The following is a 17,167-nucleotide window of genomic DNA, read 5'->3' as shown; positions in this document are numbered from 1 at the left end:
AATTTAGACCTGGGCAGGACTAGGCAGTAGAAGCTCTTCGTATCAGAGCCTCAGCTCTGGTGACCCTGATTTGTCACAAAATCCCATTTTGGCAACTCACCTTCTTTTTTTAGATCTTGTCTTTTACAGATACCAATTCTGAATGGGCTGGGGGTGGCTCTTTAACCCAGCTGAAGAAGGGTTACCATGCTGAAAGCCTGTTTCCAACTGAAGACTCGAGTCTCGGTTCCTGTGGCCTCCATTTTCAAAGACTCAGTCTAACGCATCCTAAATTAACTCACCAGGCAACAGAGTATGAAATCGGACATGACCGATCGATCCTTCAGCATTGATTCAAAGCGAAACTAATGGAATGTAAAGAAAATGTAAGAATCTATCGTGTTGTAAAGGCTGCCTATTTAGCCATTTTACAAACTAAAATTTCATTTGGGAGCTGGGTGGAGGTGTAACGTTTGAAAAACTGACTAAAACAAGGTATGAGGACATTGCAAACTATTGCCATACAGATTGAGCCTTGAGGGAACGGCTTTGTTAGATGCCACTGACTAAAATAATTGCATGATAATTTTGGCTAGAGGCACCATCCTATCATCTGCTGATTTTTAAACCGTGCATGAATAGTTTAGACTGAGTGATCTTGGCATCCAGCTACAAAGAACCGAGAAGTCCACTCAGCGTACCACATTTATGCTTTGGCTCTTGAAGAAAAAAAGATGTCCTAGTACTGTCGAAGGAAGGTTTCTGAGCTATAGCAACCGGCAACGCTGCGTACTCCTTCTGCAATGCTCTAAGATAGACTAACGAAAGGCTTTTTCTAAGGTAAGCAGCAGAAAACTAATTCTTCCTAGGGCTGTACGGAGCAGGCAGGCCCCTGTCAGACTGGAAGAAACGCGAACTAAACCCAGGAGAATTTGCATCTTAGCATTTGACTTTTTTTTTTTATGAGAAGTGATTTGAATAGTAGCAAATGATCAAACGAACTTTAAAGTAAGGAAGTAGCAAAAACCAGAAATAAAGAAACTCCCTCCAAGAGACATGGTGGATTTCCATCTGGTTCTAACTAATTACAGGTATGATTTTTTATTGTTTGAAGTAACCATATAAAAATATTTGGACAGACACAAAGGTAGCCAGATGGTATAACGAGAAATGTCTCAGGTATGTACAAACTATACTAAAACCGGTATATTTCTAATATACTAGGCTAGTATACTAGAATACTAGAATTTCTAGTACACTGGTAGACTGGAAATAATGTTATCATTGATATTTGAGATCACACTCTTACAGTAAACTGAAATACTCTGTTACGCAGAGCTCAAGTAAGACCAGAGAGGGGAAAAATGAAAAAATTGGAAGCACATTGCTATGACAAGTTTGTAAAGTAGTTTCGGCTGATTTCTTAGAAACTCTGACTTTCATGGCTCTAGACTAACTTCTTTGTTTTATACACAGTGTTCACCTCATCAATATTCATACTGCGGTTCTGCCAGTGCAGATTTGAGGGAAAGTATCTTGGTATAATAAATTCACTTAGAGAATGGAATTAGACCAGTCCTGTAATTACTCTCCCCTGTTGGCCGTTACAAAGATGAGGATAGAGTTGTTTAAATACTGGTAGAAACAACTTAACAAACAAGCACATCTACAGAGCCAGAGTAATATGTTTATACTCCTCCTCTTGTCCTGTCTTACCCTGAATGGATACATTAACTTTCTGCTCCAAAATGGGCAATGATGATTCCTAGTGCTAGAGAAATGCTATCTATCTTTCCATCTTTGGGATTAAAACATGTCTCCTTTCCATTTTATTCCTGTGTTTACATTTTAGCATCTCACTTGGGTGTTGCTTTTGGGGTATTTTTTGCGGAGTCTATCCGTTTCAGCAAGGGACCAGCCATTCACAAGGCAGCAAATATACCCAAAGCTCCTTTGCTTAACTGTTGCGTTGCCATCATCCCACCTTTCAGGGGACGTGGTACAGAGCAATCAGCACGTGTCACCCACTCGTACCTGCCTCTTGAGTACTCAGGGTTTGGGAGCTTGGTCTATCTAAATCTCTATTTCTCAGTTTACTGAAGATGAACTATTCTGTATCAGCACTTCCAAGCTCAGAAAAACAGATTCAAGATTTTTAGCTTGAGATATAATATTTTCTAGTAAATGTTTCAACATATGAACATCTTTACACCCACCCAACCTATCAAGACGCAACAATTTGATATCTGCTCTGAAAAAAAATCCATACGAAGTCAGAAGAAAGATCTGACATTGTTCTTTAACGATAAGGAAAAGACACTACAATAATTCTTGCTGGCTTTTTTTTCCACGTATCTTATTTCGATATACACAGGAGGGAAGGAATAGGGAAAGAAGACATTCCAGGTGCCTAGGAAATTGCTGAACTGGCTAGGTTTCCTCAGCAAGTTCACTGTGCGAAAAGGGAAGCTCATTGTGTAGATTCAAATTTGCAGAGAAAAAACAAATCCTAGAAATTAAAAAAAAAAAAAAAGCCTTTAGGATGCCTATGCAAAGCATGACTGCACTGTTGGTTACAATTGAGAATCTTGCAGTGTGGATAAATACAGCCTCTAAGCAGAATCATGCTATGTGGGATCATATCATAAACCGTAACCAAACTATCTTGATAAAAGTGGTATCGCCCAGCTGTGCTATCAGTTAAAATTGTGTAAGATTTTGGATACTCCAACCAGCCACTCTTGAAAAAACTTAGAAATTGCACTTTACTAAAGGTGGTGGTTTAGTGGAATTTGGGAAGTTATGAACGTACAGCAGCATAAAAAAATTCAAGTGCAAACCCTAAGGTAGATATGATCCCAGTTGCTTTCAATATTTTTTTACCACATTAGCAGAAAAAATTCCAGGGACCCAACACTGAATGTGCAGTGCATTCACAAATAAACAGACAAATACCTTATATTTCAATTCCCCACATTACCTGAAGCTCCGTAATAATTTGCAGAGAAGCGACTTGGAAAACAAGCATCTGTCAGCAGAATGTAGATCAATTTGCTGGTGAACCAAAGAGCTTCTGGGGAAGAGATAGTTAAAAAGATCTTCTCACACCCACAGCTAAAAACCTCCACATCACTCCATTATGTAATCCCTATTTATTGATCTCATATGTTGAAATTTATAATTAAGACAAAGTCTTGGTGATTCAGTAAGTCTTGAAATGCATAAGATTAAAGATATTAATCCTAGAAGCACTCTCAATTTATTAACATTATCCTAGAACTGAGACTATACATGTAGAGCTATGTGTAAATTAGCTCTGTATTCTCCAAGGGAGAAACTTGTGGATTGTTACCATGGTAGATCGGAAAATATTGGATGGATGGCACTAATAATGCTACTACCTTTGGGTAAAAATGAAACATTTTTCTGTCACAGTTTTAGGGTACTTCTCAAAACTTTACCAAACAAATGAAAGCCATGACTGTTATATATTATTCTAGTTGCTTTTCACCCAAAACTACGGCAAAGCCACAGACAGTGGAATGAGGTGGGTGTAGGATTAAACTATAGTTGGCAAAGGATTTGCAAAGTAGAATAAAAGTGTCTTCTTTCTTAGTGGGAAGAAAATAGTGTAAAACTGTAGGCAGTTAAGAAGTACAGTGGCTTACAGCTGAAATCAATCTCTCTTAAGCTTAAAATAATCTCACATTTGCATCTTTCACCAATAATCATAAGGTCTGCCTTCATTTAAAGACCCATTAAGTAGAAAATAATGTGAAGAGTTCTCTTGCTATCAGAAGAAAGTATATGAAAGATCATTTCTTTAAAAAAGCCCCAAACCTGAAAAGGCCATTTCCAAAAGAAATCTAGTATTGTAGTAAAATAACGTGGGGTTTTTTTTGTTTGTTTCAGATATGAATTTCTGACCATGGGGGACTGGAACCTATTGGGCAGCATCCTTGAAGAAGTGCACATCCACTCCACCATAGTTGGCAAAATCTGGCTTACAATCCTGTTCATATTCCGGATGCTGGTGCTGGGAGTGGCTGCTGAAGATGTCTGGGACGATGAGCAGTCTGAGTTCATCTGTAACACGGAGCAACCTGGCTGCAGCAACATCTGTTATGACAAAGCTTTCCCCATCTCTTTGATCAGATACTGGGTACTGCAGATCATCTTTGTGTCTTCTCCATCGCTAGTTTACATGGGCCACGCGCTCTACAGATTAAGGGCTCTCGAGAAAGAGCGACAGAAGAGGAAAGCCCACCTGCGGGCTCAGCTAGAAGACCTTGAGCCCATGCCTGAGGAGCACAGGAGAGTAGAGAGGGAACTGCGTAAGCTGGAGGAACAGAAGAAAGTAAATAAGGCACCCCTGAGAGGGTCCCTGCTGCGCACCTATGTCCTACATATCCTGACCCGGTCGGTGGTCGAAGTGGGCTTTATGATAGGTCAGTATCTTTTATATGGGTTTCACATGTCCCCCCTTTACAAATGCACTCGTCCCCCTTGCCCTAACACGGTGGATTGTTTTGTGTCCCGACCTACAGAGAAGACCATCTTTATGGTTTTCATGAACAGCATCGCCGCAGTCTCCCTTTTCCTCAACATCCTAGAAATCGCCCACCTGGGCCTCAAGAAGATCCAGAAGAGCCTCTATGGGCAGCCGCGGCGGCCGGCGGCCCCCGCCGAGGAGGAGGCCAGCCTCTACAACTCCAAGAAGAGCTCCGTGGTGCCGCCGGCCTGCCCGCCCTGCGACGCCTCTCCGCCGCGCCCCGCCGCCGCCCCGCCACCGCCTTCCCACACTCCCGCACCCGCAGCCGCTCCCGCACCCGCGGGGCCGCCGGTCCGTCAGCACCGCGGAGAGCTCCGCGGCGCCCCGCCGCCCCGCCGCCGGCACAGCGCGGCTCAGCACCACGGACAGCAGCCGCCGCCCTCCTCCAGCAGCGAGGAGGCGCCGCGGGCGGCGGCGGGCGGCGGCCCCGGGGCGGTGGCGGCGGCCGGAGCGGGGACGGCGGGGACGGCGGCCGCATCCCGCAGGGCCCTCCGCAAGCACAGCCGAGTCAGCATCTGCCGCGACTTGGAGGAAGAGCGCGGCGACTCCCCGGACAGCGGGCACTACCCGGGAACCCGCAAGTCCAGCTTCCTCTCCCGCGTCCTCACCGGCAGCCGGGCGGGCAGCGACAGCGAGAGCGCCGAGTCCCGCGGCGGCTCCGGCCCCGGCTCCGGCTCTGTCTCCGGTTCGGAGGGGAAACGCCGGGAGGAGGGCAGCCCGCCCAGCAGCCCGCCGCCGGCCGCCGCCATGGGACGCCGCGTCTCGATGGCAAGTAGCGCCCCGGGGCAGACGGAGGGAGAGGGGCGGCGGTGGGTCCCGGGAGAGGCGGGTGCCCTCACTGCCTGTCCCGGCCTCGGGGAGGAGAGGGCGAGTCAGGGGGCAGGGAGGCTTGGGCAGGACTTCTGACACAGCCCTTTATGCCTCGCATCCTCTGGGTCAAGATGAGCTCTTGCATGCTTGATCCCTTTCTACGGTGAAAGCAAAAACATCACTAGGGAATTATTGAGTCCTAAGGATGCCTAAGTCATGAATCTCAACTTCTTTGTACTCATTACGTCATCCCAAATGACTCGACGAGAACTGTCCCGTGGAAAACTTGTTCAGCTCCAGCCTGCTTGATGCTGCAAGAAGAAGTGTTGAGTGTGTTGAGTTCAATGGCTCGACTTATCTCAGCTTCAGGGGGTTTCTCCCAGAGGCCACCACTGAGTTGAATAGTTGCTCAATGAACAAATAAAAAGATCTACATAAAAACCACCAAATAATTGCAATCCCAGAGCCAACGGTTATAGAATTGCACTTTCAGCAGCTGTTCCTATTCTTTGGCTACACACTCTAAGTGTCATCACAGTCAGTGTTGATAAGATACAGTGCTTGCTTTCAAGAACCATTGAGGGTTTTTCTAAAGTAATTTGAATTCTGATTGCCCCAAATCGCAGGATTTGTCCTATGAGAGCAAAAAAAGCTCCTTTACAAATGCTTGCAAGAGCAAGCCCTTAAATGCCTTTTTATAGGGCATGTAATAAACAGAAGATTACTTCACACAATGCTCAAAGTTATAGATTGTGTTCAGTTTTTCCTCGCTCTTCCTAAAAATGAATACTTTTCCTAAATACAAAACAAACAAAACCAAACAACCAAAAACCTTCAAATCTTTCATGGTAAGAAGCAGAAGGCGCTCTTACACATTGCTCATCAAGAAACTGTTTGTGGATTCCAGTTTTCATGGGGTTCAGTTTCTACAATATATAGTCAGCCTAAGCCATGTTCAGTTGTCACTTAGATGCAATTTAACCACTTTCCACTTTGACGTTTCTAATACTGGGAAAGGGCCTAGAGTCCAATCTGTCAGTCTGCTAGTTTTTAATACTCAGATGAGAAGGCTTTTTAAAAAAATGAAGTGCAAAAAGTTATTCGAGCGAGACATAATTTCTGTAGCACCCTGTTGAGAACTCACAGAAGTTGCCTGGCAGCTTTACAGTTTAATGACAATGACACTATCTTCCAGGGGAGATCTTGCAGAGAGATACAGACAGTTTACGAAGCAACGTCATTACTCTTGAAAGTAACACTCTTCTGGCATGCTGCCTTTGGGGATCATTATGTATGTGACTGGTACTACCATTTTAAAATGTGATTCAAGTAGGAATTTGTTGCTTCCTGCTTACAGCACATGATATTTTAAAGTAAAGGTGCTTCTATATACAACTGAGTCAATATTTTGGCACATGCTACTGCTTTGTGTAAAGTGTGCTTTGGCATGCTTTACTGCTAGCATTGCTAAGGCATTTTATGAATACCAATTTCAATACAAAAATATGCTGGCGCATCACAAAAATGTTGAATCTGGGCATTAAAGCTTGTATACCCTTCTGGTCTGTATTTCCCAATTCCTATATTTGCTATTTAATCTTGTTTGTCAAAGGCACTCAGCATTGATTTGATTGGACTTCCAGGAGAAAATCATCATGTATTAATGTTTATATAAAAGAAAAATATGTGTGATTAGATTTACCTGTGTGACAGGAGCATTCAAAAATCAGGTATGCTATTAAAAAAAAAACAACATACTTAAATACTTAAAAGGAATTGTGCTTCCAACTGAAGCACAAAAAAGGATCTGCCATGCCTGATTAATAGTGAGTTCTTGCAACAGTAATGCAGAGAAAGGACAGATACTTTTTAACTTAACAACGAATTCACATGCACAAACATTTACTAAAGAGCCAAAATACAGTCTGTTCTAACCTGGATCTTAATAATCTAAGCTGGATAGCCAAATGGAGCGAAACCATAGTGGAACTGACAACGTTCTTCAATTTTCTTTGATAATTTTCCCAAACGATTGTCTTTAGTTCCATACTGGTTTGACTGTTTTCTTTTTCCCTTCATCCATACCATTCTGCCAGAATTTATCTGCAGCATTCTTTCATTAGCTCAGTGAGAGGGAAGTATCAACTCAACATTGAAAATATCACTTTCTATACTCAACAACCATTCGAGCAACCTCCAAACAAACACATACCCACGCTCTGTGCTAAGATAGCAGGACAACCGCAACTGCCCACAACCACCATAGCTTTCTTAGATGAAGGGAAATCTCAAAGTTACACAAAATCCATCCGTCTGATACTGCAAGAGTCTGCATACAAGTCAACCACATCCTGGGAGTCACGGCATTGAAAGCACCAAACAGATCTCATAGTACAGTTATGGATGCTTGACTTTCAGGCAGTGATGAGATTTTTTTGAGCAATATTTTCAATGCCATTTCCACACCAAATTCCAGTCTCTAACAGATAAATAATTATTATTAGGGACAACTAAATGTTGTAAAAATTACCTCTCATAATGTATTGCATCCTCTTGATCAAACTGTGAAGACTAGGTGGTGGATAGTAGCTGGCCAGGTCATGATCAAGTGTTTTTTCCCAACGAAGTACAAAACTGTGTGAAAGTCTCAACTGTATCAAATGCCTGAAAGACAACAGGAAATTCTTCTTAGACTTCCTTTTTGGAGGAAAGATTACTTTGGACCCCTAAGAGAGAATGCATTTGATCCTTAACTGGAAACCTTCATGAAACAGCTCAATAGGCTATCGAATACAAAATGCATCTTTGGCATGAGGATTCCTCAGCTTTTCAGGCTTCAGTTCAAACTAGACCACCTATAGATACAAAAGAAGAAATGCCCATTGGTAGGATTTGTACAGACTAACCATGTTTGGCCATAATGCAAACCAACAAGGTTATTTAAAACTTCCTCATCCTGAATTGGTGGAGGTGAAGAGCCATTTCTTCATTTCATGTCCATGTGGTATAAAACCTTGAAAAAATATTTATGCTCCAGCTGTTTAGTTTTACACACAAACCACTCACTCATTATACTCACTGCCTCACATGTGAAAGACTGTGTGAAGCCATTGGGAACATCACCTAACTCTCTTTTCCTCTCTGGGTTGAAGGCAAAAATAAGACATCTGAGCATTCCAGCTGAACGGTTAGAGAGGGAGGGATCTTCACTTCGAAAGACACCCTTTGCCAGAATTGAGCGGTCTTCCTCCTCAGCCATTTTCTACAAGCCAAAGGAATGATTGCAGAACATCAGAAAGTTCAGCCGAGCGTGGCCACAGCCTGGCGTTGCATCTTCTGAGTGTCACAGAGTCATCACAATTCAACAGCTGAACGCAAACATTTCTACAAAAGCTGGAGGCTGCGTGTTATTACATTGCTAGCTGCATTTGAAGTCTTTTGCTAGCTGTGTCTCTTCCTGCCTTTCTAAAGCAGAGAACTCCAGTTGCACACTACATGAGCAAGTCCAGCATTGGTTCTTTTGGGCCTGTATATAATAGTTTTCTAAAGAATCCTAAGGTGTGCTCTAAAAGCTATAAGTTTTAATTTGTTTTTTTGGGGTTGGGAGTATTTACACTAGGTTGGCAACTCTCCTCACAAAGGCACCATCTTTCAGATGACTTGGAACCAGGTTATCACATTTGCACCCCAAGCCCAAACCTGCATTGAGAGACCCTACTGTGCTGGTCCTCTTGCTGGAGTACCAAGAAGACGGGGAGACAACATTATCTGGTTGTGTTTCTGCATTGAGCCAACATAAGTCCCTGAAGTCACGAAACAAAACTGGAAGTCATTAGAAGATTTATAATATTCTCAGCAATATTTTAGCTGAACCACTCTCCTGGGAAAACAAAATTACTAGATCAAGATTTTCAGAAAGAACTAGGCGTTTTAGGCACTCAAATTCAGATCTTTGTTTTTCCTGAAGTGCTGAGTTTTCCTCACCCTCACGTCCATTCCTTATTCTTTAGCCCACCCTCTCCTCTGGAGAGCCCTGTGCTTTCAGAATGTCATCTCTTTAAGTCTATATTTTTGGCTACAAAGTAATCAATGTATCTTTAAAAGCAAGGCCCCCTCCTCACAGTGAATGATGTAGATAAGGCTGATAACGAAGCAGCTGGTAAAGCTGATACTCTCAGCTCACAGAATTGGGCCGAGCTAGGGCTGCTGATTTTATTCATTTGCAGAAAAGAAAGTCTCTGGGGCTGCAATCTTGGTTCTGCCAACGTTGGGGAAATTTTACGATTCACTGGGTCCGGTTTTCCTCACCGCATTGCTTTTTCATTCCTCTGTGCTCTTCAGTTCTTTTTCTACTTCTCAATTCTCCATTCAGCTTTGAGCCTTTTACCCAGTGGGAAAATACTTCGCAGTGAGCAGGGTATGAAAGAGAGAGCTGCTATTCAGCCTGAATGCTTGCAGTCTTCTCCAGAACAAGGCATGTTTACTCACCCTTTCAACAACACTTGAGGAATAAATATCCACTCGTTTAACTAGCTGCTCACCCGCTCTCGCTCCTGGGGCTGGGAACCGTTTGATCAGAGGGAATGTACATTGAAATAACAAAGGCAATAACTGTAGAGGAGTTATTTAGACAGCTGAGCTCCACTGGGACAATCTAGTGGTGGGGTAAGGGACTGGTAAAACCCAGTGTTCCTCCAGGATGTTTAGGAATCCTTAAAGGTATTCACATTTACACCTGCTGGTAACTACTGCTGGTTTTGTACAATTTTTCTATGTAAACACCTCTTTAAAACCAAAATTTTAAATTCCACAGTAGTTGTATTTTATTCTGCCCCGGAGCACTTGGGAGAAGCTTGTGGTGACAACAACCAGTGTACCAATTACCCTGCAAAAGCTACTTGGTCACCCAAAGGTAACTATTCACCAACTGCACAAATACAGAGAAACTTTGGGGCTCAGCAGCAGTTGACAACTAATGAACCCCTCTGAGGATTTGTGCCGCAACAAACGGATGAGCTGGATTTTAGAAAGTGGAACCCGCCTAATTGAGTCCATCTTTGTATGGTTTTAAAGCAATCAAAAATATACAAACACCCTTAACGTGTAAAGCAAGACCTCTGGGATGGGCCCACTGATTTCAAGCTAGTTACTTCAGGGATTAATGTGTTTATTTTGGTTTAAAAGCAAGGTGTTCCCCCTCTCCCCACCCTCCCCCTAGCACTGAACAAAGCCCTCCAAGGTAAGAATGTTGTCAGCTAAACACCAGATTCCCACCTATGAACGTGTTGGGACCTGGGTTAATGACTATGATAACATTTCTTTTTCTCCTTTAAGCCAATTCAGCTTCATCCTTTCTTTCTCTTGTTGTCTTTCAGAGCATGCTCCTAGAACTATCATCTATCATGAAAAAGTAACGACATTCCGAGGAGAAGAAAGAAACTAAGGGACTGAGCACAAACCACCTTCAGCAGAGAGATAAAAAGCAGATTATTTGTTGCTATGCTCCCCTCTCCCACCGCTGTAATGCTAAACTCGTAACACAGTTTAAGAAAGCAAACTCTTGTTTTATTCCTCCATTTTTACACCAATCCTGACAGCACCCTCCTCTGATTGCTGGTGTTAATGGGTAGCTCGCTCCACGACTCAAGATTTTTCTCATGTAGACTGAGCCGGATCCCGTCAGCGTGTGCTGCCACTGCAGAAATAGCCTGGTGTCTTTGGGAGAACGTTTTGGGATGTACAAGTTGTTGTGCATGCTAGTAGTGTTCATATCAGAAACCAGCCTGATCCACAGACCTTCAAGGTAGTGGAAGGCTCAAGACACCTACAAGAAAGGGTTAGTTTGATTTGAAAGTAGCCTGGAAGGCTACGTGGCCTCTATCTCCCCAGGCTTCAGCAGCCAATGAATAAAAGATGGAAGAAACACACAAGGAATCCGAAGGGACAGGGAATTTAGCAGAGATAAAAACCCAGCTGAAGAATATGCTGCTGCTCGTCTGCCTGTGCTAATGCTGTCCTCCAGCTCTGATAGAGACTTTCCATGCTAATGTAGCCCCCTTGTAACTAATATTTTCAGCTTCAACTTTGAAACTAAGTAAAATTGGGCAATTTATTTTAAGTGCAAAACATCTGTACTTTATTTCAGTTTTCTGTTCAAGAAGATCTGCAAGGTGTCACCTCAGGGGCATGAAAATCTGATTCCCTTCACTGTCTCATTAGTTCATATAGAGGAACTGAAGGACCAGCAGAGCCAAAAAGAGTTCATTTTCAGTTTGCTAAGACAGACTCCTTTGCTAGGGAGGGTTGGATTTCTGGGTCGTATGCGGCCCAAGAAAGCAGTCCTTCCACTTGTGTATCTGGAAAATAAAGCACCTTGCTCTGACCGTCCCTGACCCTGTTTCTGGCCACGTGCTTTTAGCTGCTTTTATTTGTCAAGCTTATCATAGCTCGCATTTGCTGTCACCTCAACGGCAAGCGATGCTTGGAACGAGCTTGTTTGCTATGCCAGTTTCTCCAAGCATAAAAATCCTCTACGACTTGACAACTGTAAGGCAAGGCTAGCAGAAAGCAAGACAGCAGGGAAAAAAAAGAGTCGAGCATAAGGATTACTTGAGATTGCAGTAGTTTTGCTCCAGTGCGCATGATTTACATTCATATTCTGCCTCACTACAAGCTCGTTGACAGTTTGCCTGTGCGTTTGTTTAGTATTTTAGAGCAAAAAAAAAAGGGAAATATTTAAGATGGTGTCCATTAAGTGCCAGCAACAACTGATTGGGGATGGAGAAACAGCTTTGCTAAAGTACGTTCTCTACTGCCAGGCTCTGTGTAGATGCGGTGGATGCTACATCTGACAGATTTGAGGGGGTGGGAAGCTTTCTTCATGTATGCTTAACAGCAAGGTTCAGAAAACCGGGAAACTCTGGAAAGCAACATTTCTGGTTTTCTTCCACGAGAATTTTAAGATTGAAAAAATCGCAGGCAACTGTCACGGCTGCAGATGGAGGAGGATGCAGTTTGTATCCCAAAGGATGGTGGCCCGGGCACACCATCTAGGGTTTCCTGTCTGGTGATAAAAAGCCTGGGGACCTCACTCTAGCAGCTTGCCCTCCTCCCCCATCCCCACAGCAGCATCCCAGCAAGTGTGTGGACCAGAGTCATTCCACTTCCCCCTTCCCAGCTTTCCTCCTGCCAAGCTGCTGAGCAGGCTCTCGGGTTGTGTCCAACCCAAGGAGAGAGGTGGCTGCCACCTGTTTGCGAATCCCAGAGAGCAAATGCCCCCTGGTAGACCCCACACCCTGCTCGTGGGAATAGCACCCAAGGCTGTTATCATTCCTTCTTTCCTTTCTGGATCTTCTGCAGTTTAAGTGATGCTAATGGTCCACAGCACAAGTTCCTGCTTCAGAAAGGAACACTACTGTATCCAGGTTACACACTAGGATTTTCCGCTCTTTTTCTTTTCTTTCTACAGAAACCGCTTTCAATTTCTCTCAGGTTTTCTGTAAAGGGTAAACAACCCCCAACCTCTCCCCTTGCCTCCCAACACGTACACTGACACTTTAGAAGACCAAAACAAAGACTTAGCAGAATTGCCTTAAGTCAAGCACGAGGGGAACGGGTATAGATACAGCTTATTTGATCTTCCAAAACAACTTATTTCATCTTTGCAATGAAACACCCTCGTCTGTTCCTGCAGCAGATCAAAGAAAACTGGATCCCTGGATCAAAGACGACTTGTGAATTAGCAATGGGACCACGTGAGTGGAGGTCTCCTCACCAGTCCAGAGCTTCACCAGGCAGTATCAACCACATCCAACCTACCCTCCCAAGCCTCAATTACAACCCGCACGTTAACCGAGCACTGCAACAACAATTTCAGAGTCAAGATGAGTCGATTTACAATACATAATGATATGTCTTTATTTCATCAACAGAAATGGTGTCTAGACAAAATTCAGTTAACACTAGCAATTCAAATGAATGAAAAGGGTCGGGTGGTTTTTTTTTTCATTTTTGTTTTTTGCACAATACTGTATTTACAATGAGTAAATGACGTTTTAAATTCATTAGTTCATAGCAATGCTTTCTTCCAAAAAGGTAAAAATTCTTAGTAACAGAGAGTAAGCATCAACAGCCACCTCATTTATTTATACAATAAAAATCACAAGAAACCACAGTCACCTAGAAAAAAAATAAAGACAAGCTTAAGAACTAGTACAATAAAATGATGCATTGAATTAAGTTACATTAATCGCATAGAATTTGTGTAAAAAGTATGTAGAAAAAACACCTGATGTAACCTGTTACAGTCATTGACCAGTTATGAGAGGTACAGAGGGTTATACAGGTAGATATGTGTGAAAACTGTCCATACTGTTTGACCTGGGGAGGAAGAGAAGAGGGGTTGCACCCCCTTGCATACACTGATAAAACCCTGTTTTGAATATGGCCTCTGAAGTTTGTAAGGCATATATAAGAGGTGCACTTGTAACCAACTGGTTCTGGAACAAACTCTTGGGGCATCCCCACCCTTGAAATCAAAGGTGATGCTTGGAACTACGAGTAAACAACCACGCATCGAATATCACCAAAGTGTTTAGTATCATTCCTGCCGGTCTGAGGGATCCAGATAGCTTCAGGCAGAGCAAACGTAGTAGTGAGAAGGGGACTGAAACCACGCACGTTTCTCTCGGGTACATCACAAACGCAGGGTAACTCCGGCCCGGGCAAAGGATCCCAACCACAACCCCCGGCGCGGGCTGGCTGCTACCTCCTCTGCCCCCGGCCCCGAGGGTGGTGGGATCCTCCGGTGGCAGGGACAAACCCGGCCGGCGACTGCAGTCCCCGCTCGGCTCCCTCCGAAACGGAAGGGGTCGTTTGGGTTCGTAGCCTGGGACCGTCTCTGCTTCTAAGCAATCAATGAAATCAAACACTGCCAGTTGCCATTTCTATTTTAGGACGCTAGTTTCTTTCTGTATGCCCTTAATTAGCCAAAAGGGACAACAGTGGCACTGCATGAACCAACGCAGTGACTTTCACCTACGGAAAGGGCTCTGCCCACAGTCACTAAAATTTGTACAAGAACAGGAGTCATCTAACTGGCTTTTTAGCAGTCGTTTGGTTGGGGTAATTACCTTATAAAAAGGTATTTTTAGCATTCCTTCCTGCCAAAAAGCGATTTTATTTGCAAAAATGGCGACGTTATCTATCTGAGTAATACCTTAAAATGCATATCAATATTTGACTTCGATATAAATAACACCTATCTTGGTGGAGTGTAGGAAAATACTGTACACTTAGTCTTTGCAAGTAATGCCATTAAAATTTTGAGAGTAAAGGGAATAATTATTCTACAGACCACCAACAATAGATCTTTTAAATATACACACAGTATTTGAACATAGGCATATACACATATATTGTATTCTACAGCATCAGATCTGATGCTTGAGTCGTGAAATACTCCGAGGAGTATTATAAATATACATATATGTATTATAAACAGGAAAATACACAAACACACACTCTGACTAGAATTATAGATGTATGTATACATACATACACGTATTATATATATGGATATAAAATTAACTTGGACTGTGTTGGCAGAGACAAAACTGAAACGAAGTCAAAATCTGTTGAGAAAATTTCGAGCAGGAAAGAGAGCATAAGTTCTTTATGTTAATGGTTTTAGTTGCACCTCACTTCCGATAAAAATAAACCGCTCCATACTTAGCAGATCCCCTCCTTATGCAAGGCCATCAGCTCCACTGCTCATACTGAGCCAAACCTTCTCTAGGCAGCCCTAAAATAGAGAGATTTTTAAAATCCTGCAGCCACGGGCTACGACACTCACCCGGGGGCATCTCCAAACGCGTCTCAGATCAGAAAAAAAAAAGAAAAGACAAAAGCAGCGCTCCTCCTCGCAATGGTAGCGGACGTGAAGTGGAGCAAACTGCGAGCTTGTGTAAACCTGGCAAGTGTTCACTTCGTCTCACCGCAAAATTCACTACAGGTCTTCTGTTCTGCAAGCCCACCCCCCTCTTTCTCTTCACCACCGCAGCGGTGAATTACAAGCGAGGACGCGGTGCCAGTTCTAGAATTGCAATGCTTCACCGTGCTCTCTCCTAGTGGATCAGCTTTCATTTTATTACAGGATTATAGCGATTCCAGCATGCAGATTTGTTTTATTTATTAGGCAATCATAAAGTTACATATTAAAAAAATCTGACTATATAACTAGGCATTTTAACGTCTATTTAAGCGCTCTTTAGAATACGGACTCGACGAAGTGTTGGACTCCAGATTAACGACCACACTATCAGCATTAATCATTTCTCTGGCAGCAGTTAATCCATTTAGCAACGTTACGTATCTAGTTCCCACTCTCCTTTTTAAAGAGAAGTAGCAGTTAAGCATACTAATCACTGTGGCTTGCCTTTGCAGCACATTTTACTTCCTTGGGAAAAAAAAAATAATAATACAAGGATTAGATCCAAAAATATAGTGCATCTTAAAAGCAGCATATACCCTTAGAAAGACTTTAATAAATTACTTGTACAATATATAAAATAATAGTTTTATACTGCAGCATCAAACTCTGACGCCTGAGTCATCACATGTTAGGAAGTCTGTGATAAATACCGGGATCTCCTGATAACACAGCCAACATTTTCGCTTGTTTCCTGTTTTGTTTTCTCGCTTGGTTTTTATTTTTTTAAATTTTTTTTTCCTTTTTTAGTTTTTTTTTAAACTACCTTTTTGTTCCAGAATCAGCTTGCAATGAGCTTTAATTGTGTTCAAGGCACCCCCAGAGAACGCAGAGAAACAAACACATTATATAGTGTAGTACTCACCTGACAAAGCATAACAAGCCTAAATGAAATGAGGTTTCCTGGCGACACAAGTACAGCCGTGGTGAAGGAAAAGGAGGACTAGAAACAGACTGGACAAAGCTTCCAGGACTCGCACGCCCACGAGAGCGGTGCAGCACCCAGCGGGGAGATGGGGTCTCACCACGCCATCCCCACGTAACGCCCGACAGGATCGATGCTGCACGCATCCTCTTTGACAGAAGCAAAGAGATGCTTACTTAAGATCATGGTGACCACTGACCAAACTCTTAAAATCCATAAATACTGCAGTCAGTTTTTTGGTTTTCACGGAATCACGGAATCTTCAGAGTTGGAAGGGACCTCTAGAGACCATCTAGTCCAACTCCCCTGCTAGAGCAGGATTACCTAAAGCACATTTTGTGTTTTTTTTTTTTCTAAATTTCCAATGGTATTCTCGTGATCGGTTGTTTTGACCTCACGAGACAAGAACGGTTGGGTAAGTCAACTGGTGTCCAGATCTGAAACTAGTTCTCCCAATGGCTTCCTTTAACATTAGCCCAGTAACCGCTTTGAGAGCCGCGTGGTTCGGAAGAGCAAAAAAAACCTCACAACAAAATAGAAACAAAAAACAACCACCACCACCAAAAAAACCCCACTGAAAAACCATGATACATGTAAATATAGGAAGCAATGACACAAAATCAGCCACTTCTAATGGGAAAGAATGAAATCAAACATCCAGAAAAGCTCACGGGGGAGAGAAAGAGAGAGAGAGAGGAGAGAAAGGCTGAGGAAGAGACACTTATTTGAGCAGTGGTTTTAAATACCAGTTCCCAAGGTAGAGGAAATCAAGAGACCCAGCACCAGTATGAAGCCAGGTCAAACCTAAGAGCTGCAGCGCAATGGGTTTGCGTGGGTGGGTTTTTTAAAACCGTTGGAATGAGGTCAAGAGTACCAGTTGCACATGAGTTGTTAGTAGAGTAAATCTTCATGT

At 43.1% G+C, this 17,167-nt stretch overlaps 2 protein-coding genes across 9 annotated transcripts in view; both read left to right on the top strand.

Moving 5' to 3' along the window:
* Positions 1-359, top strand: part of CASP8AP2 (caspase 8 associated protein 2) — a 28,476-nt gene extending 28,117 nt beyond the window's left edge. For all 5 annotated transcript variants that reach the window (XM_054195274.1, XM_054195277.1, XM_054195273.1 and 2 more), the window contains exon 11: positions 114-359. In XM_054195274.1, the coding sequence (XP_054051249.1) occupies positions 114-332 (219 nt within the window). In that variant the 3' untranslated portion in view covers positions 333-359. The remainder of the gene's footprint in view (positions 1-113) is intronic.
* On the top strand, positions 241-11,695 carry GJA10 (gap junction protein alpha 10). 4 transcript variants are annotated; one of them, XM_054195283.1, is made up of 3 exons: positions 753-819; positions 3,892-5,299; positions 10,717-11,695. In XM_054195283.1, the coding sequence occupies exons 2-3, from the start codon at positions 3,908-3,910 to the stop codon at positions 10,753-10,755; spliced, it is 1,431 nt and encodes a 476-aa protein (XP_054051258.1). In that variant the 5' UTR covers positions 753-819; positions 3,892-3,907; the 3' UTR covers positions 10,756-11,695. The 4 variants fall into 4 exon arrangements, with proteins under 4 accessions (XP_054051257.1, XP_054051258.1, XP_054051259.1 ...); XM_054195284.1 differs by lacking the exon at positions 10,717-11,695 and having other exon boundaries at positions 3,892-4,427; positions 4,527-6,493; XM_054195282.1 differs by lacking the exons at positions 753-819; positions 10,717-11,695 and adding an exon at positions 241-365 and having other exon boundaries at positions 3,892-6,493.
* The last annotated feature ends 5,472 nt before the right edge of the window (positions 11,696-17,167 follow it).

This window comes from Rissa tridactyla, chromosome 3, assembly GCF_028500815.1.
Source record: "Rissa tridactyla isolate bRisTri1 chromosome 3, bRisTri1.patW.cur.20221130, whole genome shotgun sequence".
NCBI lineage: Eukaryota > Metazoa > Chordata > Aves > Charadriiformes > Laridae > Rissa > Rissa tridactyla.
This window is presented reverse-complemented; position numbering and strand designations above follow the sequence as displayed.

Bases quoted from the DNA above. Each gene is read 5' to 3' on its own strand.
- GJA10 (XM_054195282.1), top strand. From the start codon at position 3,908: ATGGGGGACTGGAACCTATTGGGCAGCATCCTTGAAGAAGTGCACATC.